The 17,994-nt window shown below is 31.4% G+C and overlaps 2 protein-coding genes across 2 annotated transcripts; both read left to right on the top strand.

Annotated features, from left to right (window-relative positions):
* Window positions 1-6,851: 6,851 nt before the first annotated feature.
* LOC143614981 (putative 2' cyclic ADP-D-ribose synthase BdTIR) lies at window positions 6,852-7,714 on the top strand. Its single transcript, XM_077088251.1, has 2 exons — window positions 6,852-7,312; window positions 7,396-7,714. The coding sequence occupies exons 1-2, from the start codon at window positions 6,852-6,854 to the stop codon at window positions 7,499-7,501; spliced, it is 567 nt and encodes a 188-aa protein (XP_076944366.1). The 3' UTR covers window positions 7,502-7,714.
* A 3,760-nt stretch (window positions 7,715-11,474) lies between these two features.
* Window positions 11,475-12,702, top strand: LOC143614983 (beta-hexosaminidase 3-like; the record flags this gene model as incomplete). Its single annotated transcript, XM_077088253.1, has 4 exons — window positions 11,475-11,815; window positions 12,028-12,397; window positions 12,478-12,552; window positions 12,628-12,702. Coding segments are annotated over exons 2-4 (501 nt in total), but the record flags the coding sequence as incomplete, so codon positions are not given.
* Between the last annotated feature and the right edge of the window lie 5,292 nt (window positions 12,703-17,994).

Genomic DNA, 17,994 nt, shown 5'->3' with positions numbered 1-17,994 from the left:
TTTATTGTGTTCAACGCGTATTTAATATTTATTGGTGATTATATTGTTTATATAATTATATTCGGTGACTAATTTTTAAGTTTTTGTTTTAGGTTATTCATCACTGAATGTCCAGGATATACAAGTTGAAAAGATTTTGAATAATGTTAAACAAATTGAATTCCATCAAGCATGCCTTGATTCTTCAGTTAAAGCCACAAAGAGAGTTTTGTATGCTTTGACTATTTTTTGGCTTGAAAGTTGGTGTTGAAATCATACAGTCCAAATTTATCTTGACTAATATGACTTGATGATGGAAAACTACACATAGAATGATAGATGCTATATATGTATCGTTATGTTTCAACCGTTTAGTGTCAATTATGTATTTTGACAAGTAGTCAACTTTATCATTTAAAGTCCAAAGAAGATTAATTTTTTGTTAGTTGAAATGAAAGTAATGGAGCTGATGTTCATAGCTAGATGGTATCAAAATTTCTTGAAAAACAACAGCCTAGTTGATGTGTTTATGATCTTTGATTTGCACATATCGTAACTTAAATTTTGTTATGTATTGTTACACATGTAAAGTTATTTCTTTATGTGCATTAGAGTCAAATGTATGTTCAATTTTTTGTATGAAGATTTACAAACAGCATGTAAAATTTTGCGATGACCTTTTTATTCTAACAATTTTATAGACATTAAGTACAGAATTACAAGAATTTGTGAATATGCGCAATTAATTTACAATTAGCAACCTTAAAAAAGGGCATTATTGTCAATAAAAAATGCCGTAAGTAGTATCGATATTAATTCTCACAAACGGTTTTTAGTACACGGTTTCAACAGGTTGAGCAACATTCTTCTCATTATCGATCTCAATCAAGCTTTTTGTACCAACTTTGTTGCATATGTTACCATATGCGCTCAATTTCTGTAAACTATAGTTATAAAAATGATGAAGCTTTTTTATTATTTTTTGATTTTTTTTATTCACTATTACCTCCTACTTCTAGTTAAGTAGAAAAAAAAATATTTATTAGTTATTACTAACCAGGATGAATATATATTTCTTTTGTCTCACTTTGATTAAAAAAAAAAGTTAACATTTAAAGAGAAAAAACTAGAAGCCACACACACTCAAAAGTACATGCAACCTAAAAACAAATGACAACAGTTACTCGACTTGAAACTACACCTAATCAATAGCCTGCATTTTTTATCAATCTCTCACCCATAAGAAGTCCAATGTCTTTGTGCTTTCAATCACTTTTTGAATGCTAGCTTAAATGTTATTAAAGATCATATTGTTGCATGCTCCATATACATAGGGCCGTCCCAACCTTTTTAGAGACCTAAAGCGAAATGAAAATTTGAGGCCTTTATCAAATTTCATAACCCCTCTTTCTATATCGGTACTTAGGACCGGTAACAAAATCTAATACTACAATAGCAAGGAGTGGTTTGCTTGCTAGCATAAAACAAACCTTAAAACGATAGGAAACCACCACAGTCTTTCATGGACAGTCACTTAGTTTTAACTTTAAAGTTGGAAGTAAATTAGCATAACGAAGTGTACAATTAGCAATTGTTCAATCAACTGGGAAACTTAGTGATAATAAATAGCTTATAATTTTTACAGCCATATCCAGATTTGTCACAGTAGAAATACAGATTAAAAGCATGCTTTTAGTTTTTATTAAAGAATGATTGTAGCATGTATACCAAGACTAAAAAATTACTATGTTTCAAGCCATATGAACAAGATTTATTTATCTAGTTTATTCTTTGGAATAGTGACATGCTTTGGACTGGAATAGTGACATGCTTTGGACAAATATACAGTTAATCATAGAGTATTCAGTATTCACCCATATTTTTACAAGTTTATAAATTATTTCCTACATATATACACACTAAATTCCAGGTTAAACCACCAAAATCAACTATGCATCTTAAGAACAATAATAATTTAAAATGAAAAAATCAAAAAATATAATACCTAAAAGTTACAATATATCTGTGCGTGTTCATATAAGTTATAAACTTAACACCATGTAACGCTTTTGGCGCCTTTTGAGTTTTGATAAGAGTTTCAAAATTAAAAAAACCAAGACGGTAGAATAATAAAATAAATACTAAACGATTCAGAAAACCTAAATTCTAAATAATTCAAAGAAAGTAGAGTTAATTTCACAATGCTCTAAAGACTATTGAAATCAAAACTAGAAACCAAAACAAATTTCAATAAAAACAATGCTGGACATATCACTAATAATATCAAATGAGATAAAATTTATCGGATTTGTATATATTAATGGGTGTGTCATATAGAACTAGTATCCAATGTAATTATGTCAGGGAACTACATACAATTCATCACTATCCTCCAATCAGGTAACACTAAAATATTTGGGTCAAAAATGGGGGCTCTTGAGATGTGGTGGCCCTAAGCCCATGCTTTACCCTTTTAAGCTGTTGGGCCGGCACTGATTATTTAGGTAACTTTTGGTTCTTTATGAATTTGTAAAATCTTAGGTGAATATATTAACATACCAAGCACACTTGGCGGGCAGAAAAAGAATTGCGGATTATTTCGATATGTTGTTTGATTTGTGGGGATCGTGAGGAAACTGCCAAGCAATTGTTCATTTCTCGCGGTTTGGCAAATTGACAATCATAGGCCATTGGTGTAAAGTACAACCTATTTCTGATTTCTTAGTTAAAGATGTCTTGAATCTACTATACATGTTCAGGAAGTCGAGTTAAAAATAAGGTTTTTGAAGCTGCCATATCACGTGTTGGTGTATATGGAGAGCACATAATGATAAGATTTTTAATAATATTCAAGCTAGTATTTAAAAAGTGATTGAAAACATAAAGACGCTAGGCTTGTTATGAGTGAGAGAGAGATCAAAAATGCGGGCTATCGAGTGGAGTCAAGGGTGTAGTGACAAGTTCTAGTAATTGTTATTTGTTTTTGGATTGATATTTTTTGATTAAAATCAAGAGAGAAATGAAATATTTATGAATCCTGGTTACTAATTAAGTTTTTTTTTTCAATCAAATTGAAGTAGAAGGTAATAGTGGATAAAAAACTCCTAATACATAACCAAACTTCATAATTTTTATAACTAAAATATACAGGAATTGGGTAGATGTGGTATAATCAAAAGAAAGCTTGATCGAGATCAACAATGAGAAGAGTGCTGCTCAACCCATGGAAACCGTGTACTAAAAACCGTTTATGGGAACTAATATCGGTGCTACTTACGACGTTTTTTTTATTGACAATGATGCCCTTTTTAAAGGTTGGTAAGTGTAAATTAGTTGCATATATTCACAAAGTCTTGTAACTCTATGCTTCATGCCTATAAAATTGTTAGAATAAAAGAGCTCATTGAAAAATTGTACTTGCTATTTGTAAATGTTCGTACAAAAAGATAATAATACATTTGACTTTGACACGCTTAAATAAATAATTCTAGATGCACAACGATTCATAACAAAATTTAAGCAACGATATGTGCAAATTGAAGATCGTAAACATCAACCATGCTGTTGTTTTTCAAGAAATCTAGACACTGTCTTGCTGACAATTTGGGTGTTCGGTCAAATGTGACTGTCAACATAATGAAACCTGAATCTTACGTTTACCCGTGTATCCTTTCATAGTTGTCCATCAACGACCATATAAAATAACCACAAACATCAGCTCCATTACCGTCATTTCAACACGCAAAAAGTTAATCTTCTTTTGGCTTTCATGACTACTTGTCAAATACATAGTTGACACTGTAATGGTTGAAACACAATGATACATAGTATCTATCATTCTATGTGTAGTTTTCATCATAAAGTCATATTAGTCAATGTAAGTTTGGACGGTATGACTTTACCATTTTCGTAAATAAACATGGGTGTATTGTTGTACCTAGTCTTGACATAACTAACAATCTCTTCCATGCTTCTAGGAACCATAAATAAACATCGGTGTATTGTTGTACCTAGTCTCTGAAAGTACAAAATCATTAGTTTTTGATATAATTCAAATTAAAAAAGGGTCGTACTAAGCACACCTCACGGCCCACACCCTCTTATATGCCAAGGATGTATCTATCCATGGCATATAAGGGCGTTTTCTAAAAAGCCGTTTTTTTGTCTTTTTATGTTTAATTTTATGTTATTTTTTATTTTATTTTATTTATTTTAGTTATTGTTTTTTATTTTTTTGTTTTATTATAAAAATTTTTTTTGTTGATTTTATTTATCAACAATTATAAAAATTATACCGAAACAATGTAAATAAACGATATATATATATACACATACAACAATTACAACGATTTTGTACAAGTAATAACGAAAATCTATCTAAATAGTAGCGCCACCTATGCCATCGCCGCCGTCGTCACTATCAAGCCTACATCTGAATCACAGTCTATTGTCGTCCTCACGGCCGCGCCTGACGCCCGGTGTGCTCGCTTCATGGTCAGAACGTGGTGGTGGTGTTTTGTGTTTTTTATGTCACGTAAATCCTAAGATTTATCATCGACTGTTAACAAGCTGATGACGCTGTTATTTAGATATATTTCTACATTTTGTTATTATTTGTACAAACTCGTTGTAATGATGGTGGTTTTGTGTTTTTTTATTGTACAACATTGTCGTCGTCCTCGCGGCTGCGCCTAATGCCCGATGTGCTCGCTTCATGGTCAGAGCGTGGTGGTGGTTTTTTGTGCTTTTTATCATCACATAATCAAAATATTTAATTAATCATCGCCTACTAGCACGCTGTTGACGTTGCCATTTAGATAGATTTCAACATTTTGTCATTATATGTACAAACTTGTTGTAATGGTTGTGTGTGTGTGTATATATCGTTTATTTACAATGTTTCGTTATAATTTTTATCATCACATAATCCTAAGATTTAATCAATCAGCTCTGGTGGTTTTTTGTGCTTTTTATCATCACATAATCCTAAGATTTAATCAATCAGCTTGTTATCAACAATCATTGATTTTCGTTTATTTTGTACAATCTATGTTTTTTATTAAATATATACAAACCATTAAAAAAAAATTTAAATCGAGCTGATTGTTGATAACGAAAATCAATGAAAAAAATCCTTCTTTAATAAAACAACAAAATAAAAAACAATAATCAAAATAATAAAATTAAAACTAAAATAAACATTAAACATAAAAATCACTTAAAAACATATATATAAAACATAATATCGTATTGGATCATTTAACCGCACACTGTCCAGTAGTTTCAACAAAACCTTTAATTGCACGATTTGCGGTTTCTAAACAACTAGAATTAGTGCAATCTTTGGCATATAAAGATGAATTATGGTTGATTGCAATGAAATCAAAACTGTTCTTCATAAAATATTTTTCTTCTTGACAATCTTGTAGCTCTCTTGTAACTTTACGTATTAATACTTTAAATTTACAATTTTACAACCAAAATTGCGAATGTACATAAAACAAATACATTTTAATTATGTGATCTAAAGTCGATTTCTCGTTTAAGTTTTGAACCTTGGCAAAATACCCAACAAATTTAACTTATGACACACATTTAAAAGAATAAAATAAACAATAAATGGATTGAAAGGATAAACCCGTGAACCCGACGGACTGACACGATCACAACCTGTTTAGTGAAACATGTCACTGGGTTCAACCCAAAACTGACTCAAACCCTTTTATACCAAACAAAAACTTGAAGCCAACCTGAACCCGTTTATACTAAACCAAATCCCGAAACTGGACCCAAATCATGATTTTGTATGCAATTAAAAATCATGTCCCTCTCGGCAGCTTTGCGACCCAACTGACTATTTGTAATCGGTTCATACATGGAACAGCGAGTAACAACTCCGATCAATCCGCCTTGTTCCGACTGCACAAACAAATACAAAAATGCACAAATTTGAATTAGTAGTCAACAACTTGCCTGATATTGTTCATGATAAACCTTTGTAGCCTTCCCATGAGCCAATAACATGTTGTGCCAGCTGGACAGTTGCCGAACGGTTAAGAACAATGGTTATTGGGTTCGTTTATCGTGATTTAGTATTTTACGCAGTCACCAAACTCTTGAAACAAGTTTCTGCAAAATGTAGGAATTCGTCCCGGCCTGCAAGAAAGACATTAACAATAACATGCTTAACAAAATGTTGATGAACTTGTTTTACCATCGTATATGAACACAAAATGGTTGAAAAACGTGTTTGAAGGGTCTTTGGAAATTCCCATGACTAAAAAAACATTCAAAATGTTGTTTGTCACTTTGTCTGCTTGTCAATTCTTAAGCCTCAACATTGATTGAATATTCAAACTATTTTCTTTTTTTAATAAACAAAATTAAACATTTTAAAATATATATATATAAAAACCGTACTTATAAATAGAAACAAATTTTCGACCATATATTATTACATTGTTGGTGCGTAATTCTTTGAACTTGTCTTGATCAGTTCATCCAATGACGAAACTAACTAAGCACTGGAGAACTTCTTTTTACGTTATCTGGTATATGATACTCGGTTTTTTTATAGAATATACGAAAGGTAACACATATATTCAACTTCTCCCACCAATTAAGTTTAGAGGGTATGAGGTGTTGCATCTTTGAATAGGTCCATTCACAACATATTATAATATAATAATTGTAAGTTGCAACTTTTTTACTAATTTGGTCATGTTTACTTCTATTCTAGTAAGTCCAAAAAAACATTCTCATTCAATTCCATGTCATCTATAAATAAAAACCTTCAACACAACCTTAAACTCCAACCTAAGCAAAAACAAAAACATCTAAGATTTTGCTTTCACTTGCCTAAAAAAGAGACCATGCAACGTGCAGCCATGCTAAACATATTACAACGGGCACAACGAGAGGTTCAACCCGCGTGTGATGTTTTCATAAACCATCGTGGGATCGATACCAAAAGATCAATTGCCTCTTTGCTCTACCACCAACTCGTGTTGTCAAGAATCCCGTCGTTTCTTGACAACAAGAACATGAAACCGGGTGATAAACTTTTTGAGCATATTGATAATGCAATAATTGGGTGCAAGATTGGTGTCGCGGTCTTTTCACCCCGTTATTGTGAATCATATTTTTGTCTTCACGAACTTGCTTTAATGATGGAGTCGAGGAAAAAAGTTATTCCTATCTTTTGTGACGTGAAGCCTTCTGAGCTTCGAGTCACATATAATAAACTATGTTCCCAGTCAGAGATTAGAAGATTCGGTTACGCGATTGAAGAGGCTAAGAATACTGTAGGACTCGCATTCGACACATCCAAAGGGTAAATATTTGTTGATATAATCAATTTATTTATTTATGTACATTTTTGGAAGTTTTAATGTTTTTACTAACCAAAATTTACAGGAATTGGGCAGATGTGGTAACATATACAACCGAGTTGGTTCAAGAAAGCTTGATTGAGATCAACAACGAGAAGAATGCTGCTCAGCCCGCTGAAATCGTGTATTAAAACCTGCTTGTGGGAACTAATATCGACCTTACTTATGACGATATTTTTTGTTTTTTTATTGACAATAAGGCCCTTTTTAAGGTTGGAAGTGTAAATTAGTTGCATATATTTTCATTTCTTGTAACTCTATTCTTTCATGTCTTGAATTGTTTGAATAAAAGCTCATTGCAGATTTTACATGTTTTTGTAAATGTTTATATAAAAATACACTTGACAGTAATGTGCGTATACAAATACTTTTAGACGCGTAACATATTATAACAAATTATGTGCAAATCAAGTATCATAAATATCAACCAGGATGTTATTTTCGAAGAAATCTTGGGACCATCTTGCTGACAACTTATGTATTCGGTCAAACGTTTGACTGTCAACATAGTATAACCCAAATGCTACATTACCCATGTATACATTTATAATTTTCGATCAACGAATCATACAAATTACCCATGAACATCAGCTCCGATACTGTCTTTTAAACACAAAAAAGGTCAATCTTCTTTTGACTTTCATGGTCATATTGACTACTTGTCTGTCAAGTACAAAAACAGAAGTAACATTATAAGTGTATAACGGTTGAAATGTAACGATGTTGTACTTTTCTAAGTTTCTAGCATAACGTCATATTTGTCAAAGGTAAATCTAGGATGACTATATTTGTACATATGACTTTTGATAAAATTTGGGTAAATAATATTAACATACTGAACAATTGGTGGGTAGAAAAAGAAAAAAACCCTACTCCAGTGGCGCGTCAGAAAAGAAACTTGCAGATTATTTCGACATGTTCGACTTGTGGGGATCATGAGGACACAATCAAGCACTTGTTCATCTCATGCGGTTTGGCATATGCACTATGGCAAATTATTGCTGCAAAGTGCCACCTATTTTCGTTTTCTTGGTTATAGGACATCTTGAATCTGCACATGTTTGTTTCAAGAAGACTAGTTAAAAAGAAGGTTTTTTCAACCTATTTGTCACGTGTTGGTGTATATGTATATCACTCAGTGCCGGCCCAACAGCTTAAAAGGGTAAAGCATGGGCTTAGGGCCACCACATCTCAAGAGCCCCCATTTTTGACCCAAATATTTTAGTGTTACCTGATTGGAGGATAGTGATGAATTGTATGTAGTTCCCTGACATAATTACATTGGATACTATTTTCTATATGACACACCCATTAATATATACAAATCCGATAAATTTAATCTCATTTGATATTATTAGTGATATGTCCAGCATTGTTTTTATTGAAATTTGTTTTGGTTTCTAGTTTTGATTTCAATAGTCTTTAGAGCATTGTGAAATTAACTCTACTTTCTTTGAATTATTTAGAATTTAGGTTTTCTGAATCGTTTAGTATTTATTTTATTATTCTACCGTCTTGGTTTTTTTAATTTTGAAACTCTTATCAAAACGCAAAAGGCGCCAAAAGCGTTACATGGTGTTAAGTTTATAACTTATATGAACACGCACAGATATATTGTAACTTTTAGGTATTATATTTTTTGATTTTTTCATTTTAAATTATTATTGTTCTTAAGATGCATAGTTGATTTTGGTGGTTTAACCTGGAATTTAGTGTGTATATATGTAGGAAATATTTTATAAACTTGTAAAAATATGGGTGAATACTGAATACTCTATGATTAACTGTATATTTGTCCAAAGCATGTCACTATTCCAGTCCAAAGCATGTCACTATTCCAAAGAATAAACTAGATAAATAAATCTTGTTCATATGGCTTGAAACATAGTAATTTTTTAGTCTTGGTATACATGCTACAATCATTCTTTAATAAAAACTAAAAGCATGCTTTTAATCTGTATTTCTACTGTGACAAATCTGGATATGGCTGTAAAAATTATAAGCTATTTATTATCATTAAGTTTCCCAGTTGATTGAACAATTGCTAATTGTACACTTCGTTATGCTAATTTACTTCCAACTTTAAAGTTAAAACTAAGTGACTGTCCATGAAAGACTGTGGTGGTTTCCTATCGTTTTAAGGTTTGTTTTATGCTAGCAAGCGAACCACTCCTTGCTATTGTAGTATTAGATTTTGTTACCGGTCCTAAGTACCGATATAGAAAGAGGGGTTATGAAATTTGATAAAGGCCTCAAATTTTCATTTCGCTTTAGGTCTCTAAAAAGGTTGGGACGGCCCTATGTATATGGAGCATGCAACAATATGATCTTTAATAACATTTAAGCTAGCATTCAAAAAGTGATTGAAAGCACAAAGACATTGGACTTCTTATGGGTGAGAGATTGATAAAAAATGCAGGCTATTGATTAGGTGTAGTTTCAAGTCGAGTAACTGTTGTCATTTGTTTTTAGGTTGCATGTACTTTTGAGTGTGTGTGGCTTCTAGTTTTTTCTCTTTAAATGTTAACTTTTTTTTTTAATCAAAGTGAGACAAAAGAAATATATATTCATCCTGGTTAGTAATAACTAATAAATATTTTTTTTTCTACTTAACTAGAAGTAGGAGGTAATAGTGAATAAAAAAAATCAAAAAATAATAAAAAAGCTTCATCATTTTTATAACTATAGTTTACAGAAATTGAGCGCATATGGTAACATATGCAACAAAGTTGGTACAAAAAGCTTGATTGAGATCGATAATGAGAAGAATGTTGCTCAACCTGTTGAAACCGTGTACTAAAAACCGTTTGTGAGAATTAATATCGATACTACTTACGGCATTTTTTATTGACAATAATGCCCTTTTTTAAGGTTGCTAATTGTAAATTAATTGCGCATATTCACAAATTCTTGTAATTCTGTACTTAATGTCTATAAAATTGTTAGAATAAAAAGGTCATCGCAAAATTTTACATGCTGTTTGTAAATCTTCATACAAAAGATTGAACATACATTTGACTCTAATGCACATAAAGAAATAACTTTACATGTGTAACAATACATAACAAAATTTAAGTTACGATATGTGCAAATCAAAGATCATAAACACATCAACTAGGCTGTTGTTTTTCAAGAAATTTTGATACCATCTAGCTATGAACATCAGCTCCATTACTTTCATTTCAACTAACAAAAAATTAATCTTCTTTGGACTTTAAATGATAAAGTTGACTACTTGTCAAAATACATAATTGACACTAAACGGTTGAAACATAACGATACATATATAGCATCTATCATTCTATGTGTAGTTTTCCATCATAAAGTCATATTAGTCAACACCAACTTTCAAGCCAAAAAATAGTCAAAGCATACAAAACTCTCTTTGTGGCTTTAACTGAAGAATCAAGGCATGCTTGATGGAATTCAATTTGTTTAACATTATTCAAAATCTTTTCAACTTGTATATCCTGGACATTCAGTGATGAATAACCTAAAACAAAAACTTAAAAATTAGTCACCGAATATAATTATATAAACAATATAATCACCAATAAATATTAAATACGCGTTGAACACAATAAAACTTTACCATTTTCGGTAACACACATGGGAGTATCAAGTCAGGCAAGGCAACTAAATCCATGGGTGTAACAAACATTTTCGGTAACAAACATAGGTGTATCAACCATTCTAGGGGCGTAAAGCGCACTAAATCCAGGGCCTTCACAAAATATATATTTTGCCAAAAGCATAATTTTGTATTAAGTTTTAAAAAATAATACCAATTGTTAATGGAAATAATACATATACACAATTTTATATTCCTAAAACTAAAAGAACTTATAAATGTTATGTGTTCTGTTTGGTTTACACAGCCCGTTCCATGTTCCAAACTGTAAACCGTCAAACCACTAAGATCGCACCATGAACCAAACCGACCAGCGTTCTTCAGTTTGAGCAGTTGAGCCGATTTTGATGCTGGGCTGTTTAAAACTCGTAGCTCGATTAATAAAAGCTCGAACAAAGCTAGCTAGAAAAAACTTGATTTCAAAAGACCTGGTTGAGCTGGGTCTTTTTTGTAACCGAGCCAAAGCTCGGCTCGTGGGCTGGCTCAATAGCTCTATCTTAGGCTTGTTAAACTTCGAGCTTGAGCTCGAACCCACGCTGGCTTGACTCGGCTCAACTCATTTACATTAAACAGCCCTAAGCATAAAAGCAGACTCATTTCACAAGTTAAATTTATAAATATGTAGTTTATAAATTCTGCATCATATGTATGTTAAAAATCTTATTTTTTGTTTTTTTTATATCAATGTATAAAAAAGTTCACAAGTAAACGAGCTCGCTCGAGTTCAACACATCGAGCTGTGCCGGATTCCGAGCCGGGCCCAATTCTCTCTCATGACTCATCCACACCATTATTCTTCACCTTTTCGTCACAGGTCCTTCTTTTCTATATCATCATTTCACCATTATTATTATTATTATTATTATTATTATTATTATTATTATTATTATTATTATGATTTCTATCTTATAAAGTTGTTATGATTTTAATCCCTTTAGTGAACAATTTGTTTCTAGTATTTATTTATTTATTTGGCATCCAACCCAGAACCTGTTTGTTAATATTGTTTAAATGTACTTTGTGCAGAAATTGGTGAGACGGAAAGATGACGTGGCATGCCATCTTTCTGTGTTGTTGTTATTGTATGTTACACATGCTTTTGTTGGTAACTGGTGGCAATACAAATAGTTACAGTTATCCTAAGAATATTAACATATGGCCTATGCCTGAATCAGTAGAGTTTGGTAACAAAACTGTTGTAATAAGCAAGGACTTTAATCTCAAGATTGATGGAACTAGCAAGTACAAGGACAAATCTGGCATATTGAAAGATGGGTTCACTAGGTTGCTTGATGTTCTTACATCAAATAATGTTATTGAATACAACTTTGGAAAAGTTGATCAGTCTCTCATTTTACAGGGGATCCATGTCGTTATCTCGTCCGAAGACGATCGGGTATTCGCTTATTCTTGTTTGTGAATTCGGTTGTTCGGTTTCGGTTATTAATTATTTTTATTTGGTTATGTTATGTGCAGTTGCAATATGGTGTAGATGAGCCTTACAAGTTGAATATTAATCCTAAAGGGAATCCAAATTATGCATATATTGAGGTGGGTGTGACTGATATTAATATTTAATGTTTGTATATAAAGTTTTTTAATTTAATTGGATGAATATTTATGCAGGCAGTTACTGTCTATGGAGCTCTGCATGCCCTGCAGGTTACTTGTTTTGTTAATATACTTTTAGAAGGTTTTAAAGTTAGTAATATACTTATTGTTTGATGATAAATACAAATAAATGAGATGTTATAACCCGGTTTAAAAGCTATATGAGTTTGATGAGACCAAAGACCTGTTTATTTTTTTACTACAAATTGGTTTTATAATTATAAATAATATATATCTTTTTTTTTAAATAAATCATATATTAATTTTTATAATATCCCTACTTTATAGGATTATTATATCAAATATTTGGTGATATTAGTTTTTAATTTAATGAGATGTTATAACCCGTTTAAGAAAAATCTGGGTTTGATAAGACTCATACCCGTGAATTCGGGTCAAATGCATGAGAAGACTCAATTTAAAAATCGAACAAATCTGGTGACTCCAAAAATGGGGGAGCGACCACATCGCGACACGTAAGATTTTTATGTTTTCGTTTTATATATATATATAAACGAAAACATAAAAATCCTACGTGTCGGTCGCTCCCCATTTTTTCGGAGTCATCAGATTTGCTTGATTTTTAAATGGAGGTTTCTCATGCATTTGACCCGAATTCACGGGTATGGGTCTTACCAAACCCAGATATTTATTAGATGGGTTATAACATCTCATTAAATTAAAAATTATTCTCACCAAATTATTGATGTGAAAATCCTATAAAAATAGGATATACTAAAAAGTTGTATATGATTTTTTTAAATATTATTTATAATTAATAAACAATTTTATAGTAAAAGCGGCTCTTTGGTCTTACCAAACTCAGATAACTTTTAAACCGGGTTATAACATCTTAGTTATTTATGAAATTTTTTTATCATCAAACTCTAAGTATATTATAAATTTCATTACAATAAATAAAATTAAACCCAAAAAAGTATATAAATATTAAAAACGAATAATGTAAAACAGCCCCCGTAATACGGGGGAAAAAAACTAGTATATATATATATATACACACTATATATATAATGCACCAATGAAGGTTGATTTTTAAATATGGACTTATCATGCATTTGACCCGAATTCACGGGTATGAGTCTTATCAAACTCAGATATTCCTTAAACGAGTTATAACACCTCATTAAATTAAGAATTAATCTTACCAAATTTTTGATACAAAAATCCTATAAAGTAGGAATATATTAAAAATTAATATCTGATTTATTTAAAAAAAAGATATATGTTATTTATAGTTAAAAAACCAATTTTATTGTAAAAAAATAAATGAGTCTTGGGTCCCATTAAACTCATATAGCTTTTAAACGGGGTTATAACATTTCATTTATTTATGAAACAATTTAATATCGAACCATAAGTATATTATTAACTATCATACAATAAAAAAATAAATATTCAAAAAATTGATAAATATTAAAAATAAATAATATAAAACGACCCCCGTAATACGGGGGAATAAAAACTAGTGTGTGTATATATATATATATATATGTAAGCATGTAACTTAAATTTGACATACATGATAAAAAATATTTAAATTCTATTAAAAACTTCTAAATACTTATTTGTATATAGAATTTGACAATGGGGTGCAGTTATTCTATAAATGTGAACAAAAATGAGAAGGATTTGTAAACACACAAGAAAACCCCTCAAAAGAAATTTTAGAAAAAAAATCATAACTCAAAATTTAATAAAAATGTGAAAAAGGTAAAAACAAAAAAATGTTTCCACCGTCTTTTTCGTTCTCATAAAAAAACACAATGGTAAGTGAAAAAAGTCGTTGTTCTTTTTATTTATCATTGTGTTTGTGTTTATTTCGTCATTGATTGTGTTTTTTTTATTTGACATTGTGTCTTTTGTTCTTTATATTGTGTTATATTACTCAAAATTGTGTTATATTTTGTTCGGCATTGTGTTATATTTTGCGATCTATTGTGTCTTTTTTTAGTTATAATTGTGTTATTAGTTCATTTTCATCATTATATCTTTGATCTCGGCATTGTGTGTCACACCTCAAACCACGGACTAGGTGTATGACTCATATGTTGGTACCATATTTATAAATAAATCAGAGTTAGGTTTAATAGCGGAAGTCTTAAACATGTGGATTTAAAATATAATATTTGTATTCACAAAAGACGGGGTTTAAAAGTTCCCGTTTAATGTTTAAAGATTACTTGTTATAGTTTACAAAACCACCATTAATATTATAATAAGTTTAACAAAAAGATCCGAGCCATCATATATCTTGAGCACTTCGTCATTCCAAGCTCTAACCTTGATCACCAGCAAAATGTTAAGAAAATACGTCAGCAACGTATGCTGGTAAATATGCTGACGCAAAAATATTTTCTTTTACTTGATCACCCCTCGAGACTACGTAGGTATCGACCCATAGTGGCTTAGGAATAACCAAGTTAAAACAACACAACTCATAAACTTGAGTCTACACTAGACACCCAGCAAATACCGCAACGTTCGACTAGTTGAGTACCTATGCGTATACACAAGGTCATACTCCCCGCAGGCAGCGTAATTGTGACCAGGTGTGATGTGCCCATCACATATGTAAGGATCCAGACAAACGTACACGATAGCCTGAGGCCAGTGTTTATACCCTTGTTTATAAATGTTTTAGAGACACTTAATCTCATGTAAACCTTTTCATTTAATATGTTTGACTCGTTTTAAAACAAGTTTGTAAAGTTGGGGCGTATTCACCTTTTTGATTTGGATCGGCTTCCAACACCGTCCGAGGGTCTTTCCCGTTGCTATCTCGCACTTATAGTACGAGTATAACCTTTTGTTAGTCGGATATATAATACGGCTTAAGACCTTTAGTCTTTTATAATCTTTACCTCGATTATGTGAACCTATAGTTTAAATCTCTTTTCTTTACTTTAAAACCTTTAGTTAAAAAGTATTATTAAATTAAAAGTCTTTCTTTTAATTTATATTATAAATCTTTAGTTTATTTTCACAAAACCCTACGTTTCTTCTTCTCTATGAAATGTATTCTTTTCTTTTCTTTATTATTTAAGAATAGTTATTTATTACTTAAATAATATTTATAAAAAATAATTACATATATATAATCACACATATATAATAATATTCGTAATTTCTTTCTTTACTTTTCTTTGTTATATTTTCTTTTATTTTATCGAGGTATCGAGTATAACCTCGACTTAGGGTTTTAAGCCTTTTATAATATTTTATCATTATCCTTATTCGGGCATTATGCCTACCTTCATTGACTTAAGAATACCCTAAACACTCGAGCAACACTCCAACAACGCTTCACCTTCTTTTCCTTCTTGATCAAAAACCCATATCTTCGACACTCCTTCTTTGGCACGTAAAACGATGCACACCAACACCTCTTGTAACATACCGTTTTATATAAAAAATAATATTTAAAATATTATATTTCAAATATTTGTAAACGAGTAACAGGTAAAACGACTCATTAAAATGTGAGATGTTCCAGACGAGTGTTCGGTACTACTTAATAGCGTCTAAAAGATATAATATGTATAATATTATAAAAAGAATTATTATTATAAAATAATATGAAGACAAGAAAGTGCATGATGATAAGTGTAGTGAAGTTTATAATAATATTAATAATATGATGGGATAATGAATGATGATGTGGTATTCTTACAAACCAAATTAGTTGAAATAATGATGACACATTGCACTTGAGATAGGATATACATACTTCATTAAAATAAATAGAAAAATAATGGGATAAAGTTGAGATATCTTTCATCTTAAGACTTGTGTCATGCCATGCATATATATATATATATATATATATATATATATATATATATATATAGCTCTCCACATTGAGCTACAAAGAAATAAAAATACCCTTAGCATATAATAACAAATTGGGTGAAGCAATTAGGAAAAGAGAGAATACAAAATTTTGGGTACACATGTTTCAATCCCAGGCGGTCGAATTACTAATACCAAGAGGTAAGTACACGGACCATAATCATGTTATATTTACAAACGTCTCATATATATTTATGTTGATATGCATATCTATATGATTATTTGAGAAATGATTGTGGGTCCAAGTATGTGAATTAATGTGTGGTTTAAAAAGAGGCTATATTTTATAATAAATATGGTGGTATGCCTCTAATAAAAACACGGGTTACGAGTCCCGAGGGTTTCAGTAGTTGAAACTTCAAAATTTTAATACTATATATAAAAGATTTCGGGAGTTGAAATGGGGCTCGGGTGTTGAACCTTAAATATAAAAGGGGGGGTTAATAACCCTCATGGGTTAAGAATGAGCTCATAAGAAATTCGGGTGTTGAATTCCCAAAGAATAATGAGGAGTAAAAATTAAGGATTTCGGGTGTTGAAATCCCAAGGATTTCGGGTGTTGAAATCCTAAGGAATTCGGGTGTTGAATTCCTAAATAATAAGGTGGAGTGAATATAAGGATTTCGGGTGTTGAAATCCCAAGAAATTTGAGTGTTAAATTCCAGATGAAAATAAAACATATTTTTATAAAATGGTGTAGTTACTTAGCGAAAGCTAATAAAAATATGTTTTAAAATGCTTTTAGGAAAAGCACCCTTAGATGGTTGAAGCTTCATGGACAGAACTGGACTGACAAGAGAACCATGCTCTCGTTTTTAATAGTTTGTATAATAAAGTTTTTTTTAAACATATATGTTTTCTTGTATAATATATATTTTTATAAAATAAAATGTCACCACGAGTGACAGGTTTTGAATGTAAACTGGGACCTACTCTGATATATTTTGTGAAAATATTATTTATAAAATAAAAAAATAAAACAAAAATAGGGTGTTTCATCTCTTCACACGTTGACACGCTTCACGAGATGAGTCATTGAAATGTCAGAATGATAATCTCTTTCTTGATTGGGACGTTGGTGGAAAGTGGCACGAACTACGAGGAAACGGGCACGGTAATCGAAGAATATGGACATGCTTTTCGAGGTGGATCGAGGGTATGATTTATAGGTTCTAAAGAGAAGTTAGAGAGAGATGTAGGTGGAAATTTGGTGTGAGGAATGAAGAACCCGTAGTTGCTATTTATAGACATTTCCAGGAGGGGCATCGCGATACGCTATGGCCTTAAGCTAGCCCATCGCGTATCGCGATGTAGCTATGGCCAGTCACCCCTAGACCTGCCACGTGGCAGGTATTGTGCCACGTGTTGACACGTCGCGGACGTTGTGCCACGTGTTGACACGTGGCACGCCACGTGCCTCGTTTGTCAGACAACCCATCGCGATACGCGATGGTTTCCCGTCTGACCCATCGCGTATTGCGATGGGTCAGGAAAACCAGAATTTTCATTTTG

Source organism: Bidens hawaiensis, unplaced genomic scaffold (genome assembly GCF_021521415.1).
Source record: "Bidens hawaiensis isolate Kalapana, Puna unplaced genomic scaffold, B.hawaiensis_p1.1 tig00041627_1, whole genome shotgun sequence".
Classification (NCBI taxonomy): domain Eukaryota; kingdom Viridiplantae; phylum Streptophyta; class Magnoliopsida; order Asterales; family Asteraceae; genus Bidens; species Bidens hawaiensis.
This window is presented reverse-complemented; position numbering and strand designations above follow the sequence as displayed.

Bases quoted from the DNA above. Each gene is read 5' to 3' on its own strand.
- LOC143614981 (XM_077088251.1), top strand. From the start codon at position 6,852: ATGCAACGTGCAGCCATGCTAAACATATTACAACGGGCACAACGAGAG. The intron at 7,313-7,395 runs GTAAATATTTGT...CAAAATTTACAG, and splicing joins GCATTCGACACATCCAAAGG to GAATTGGGCAGATGTGGTAA.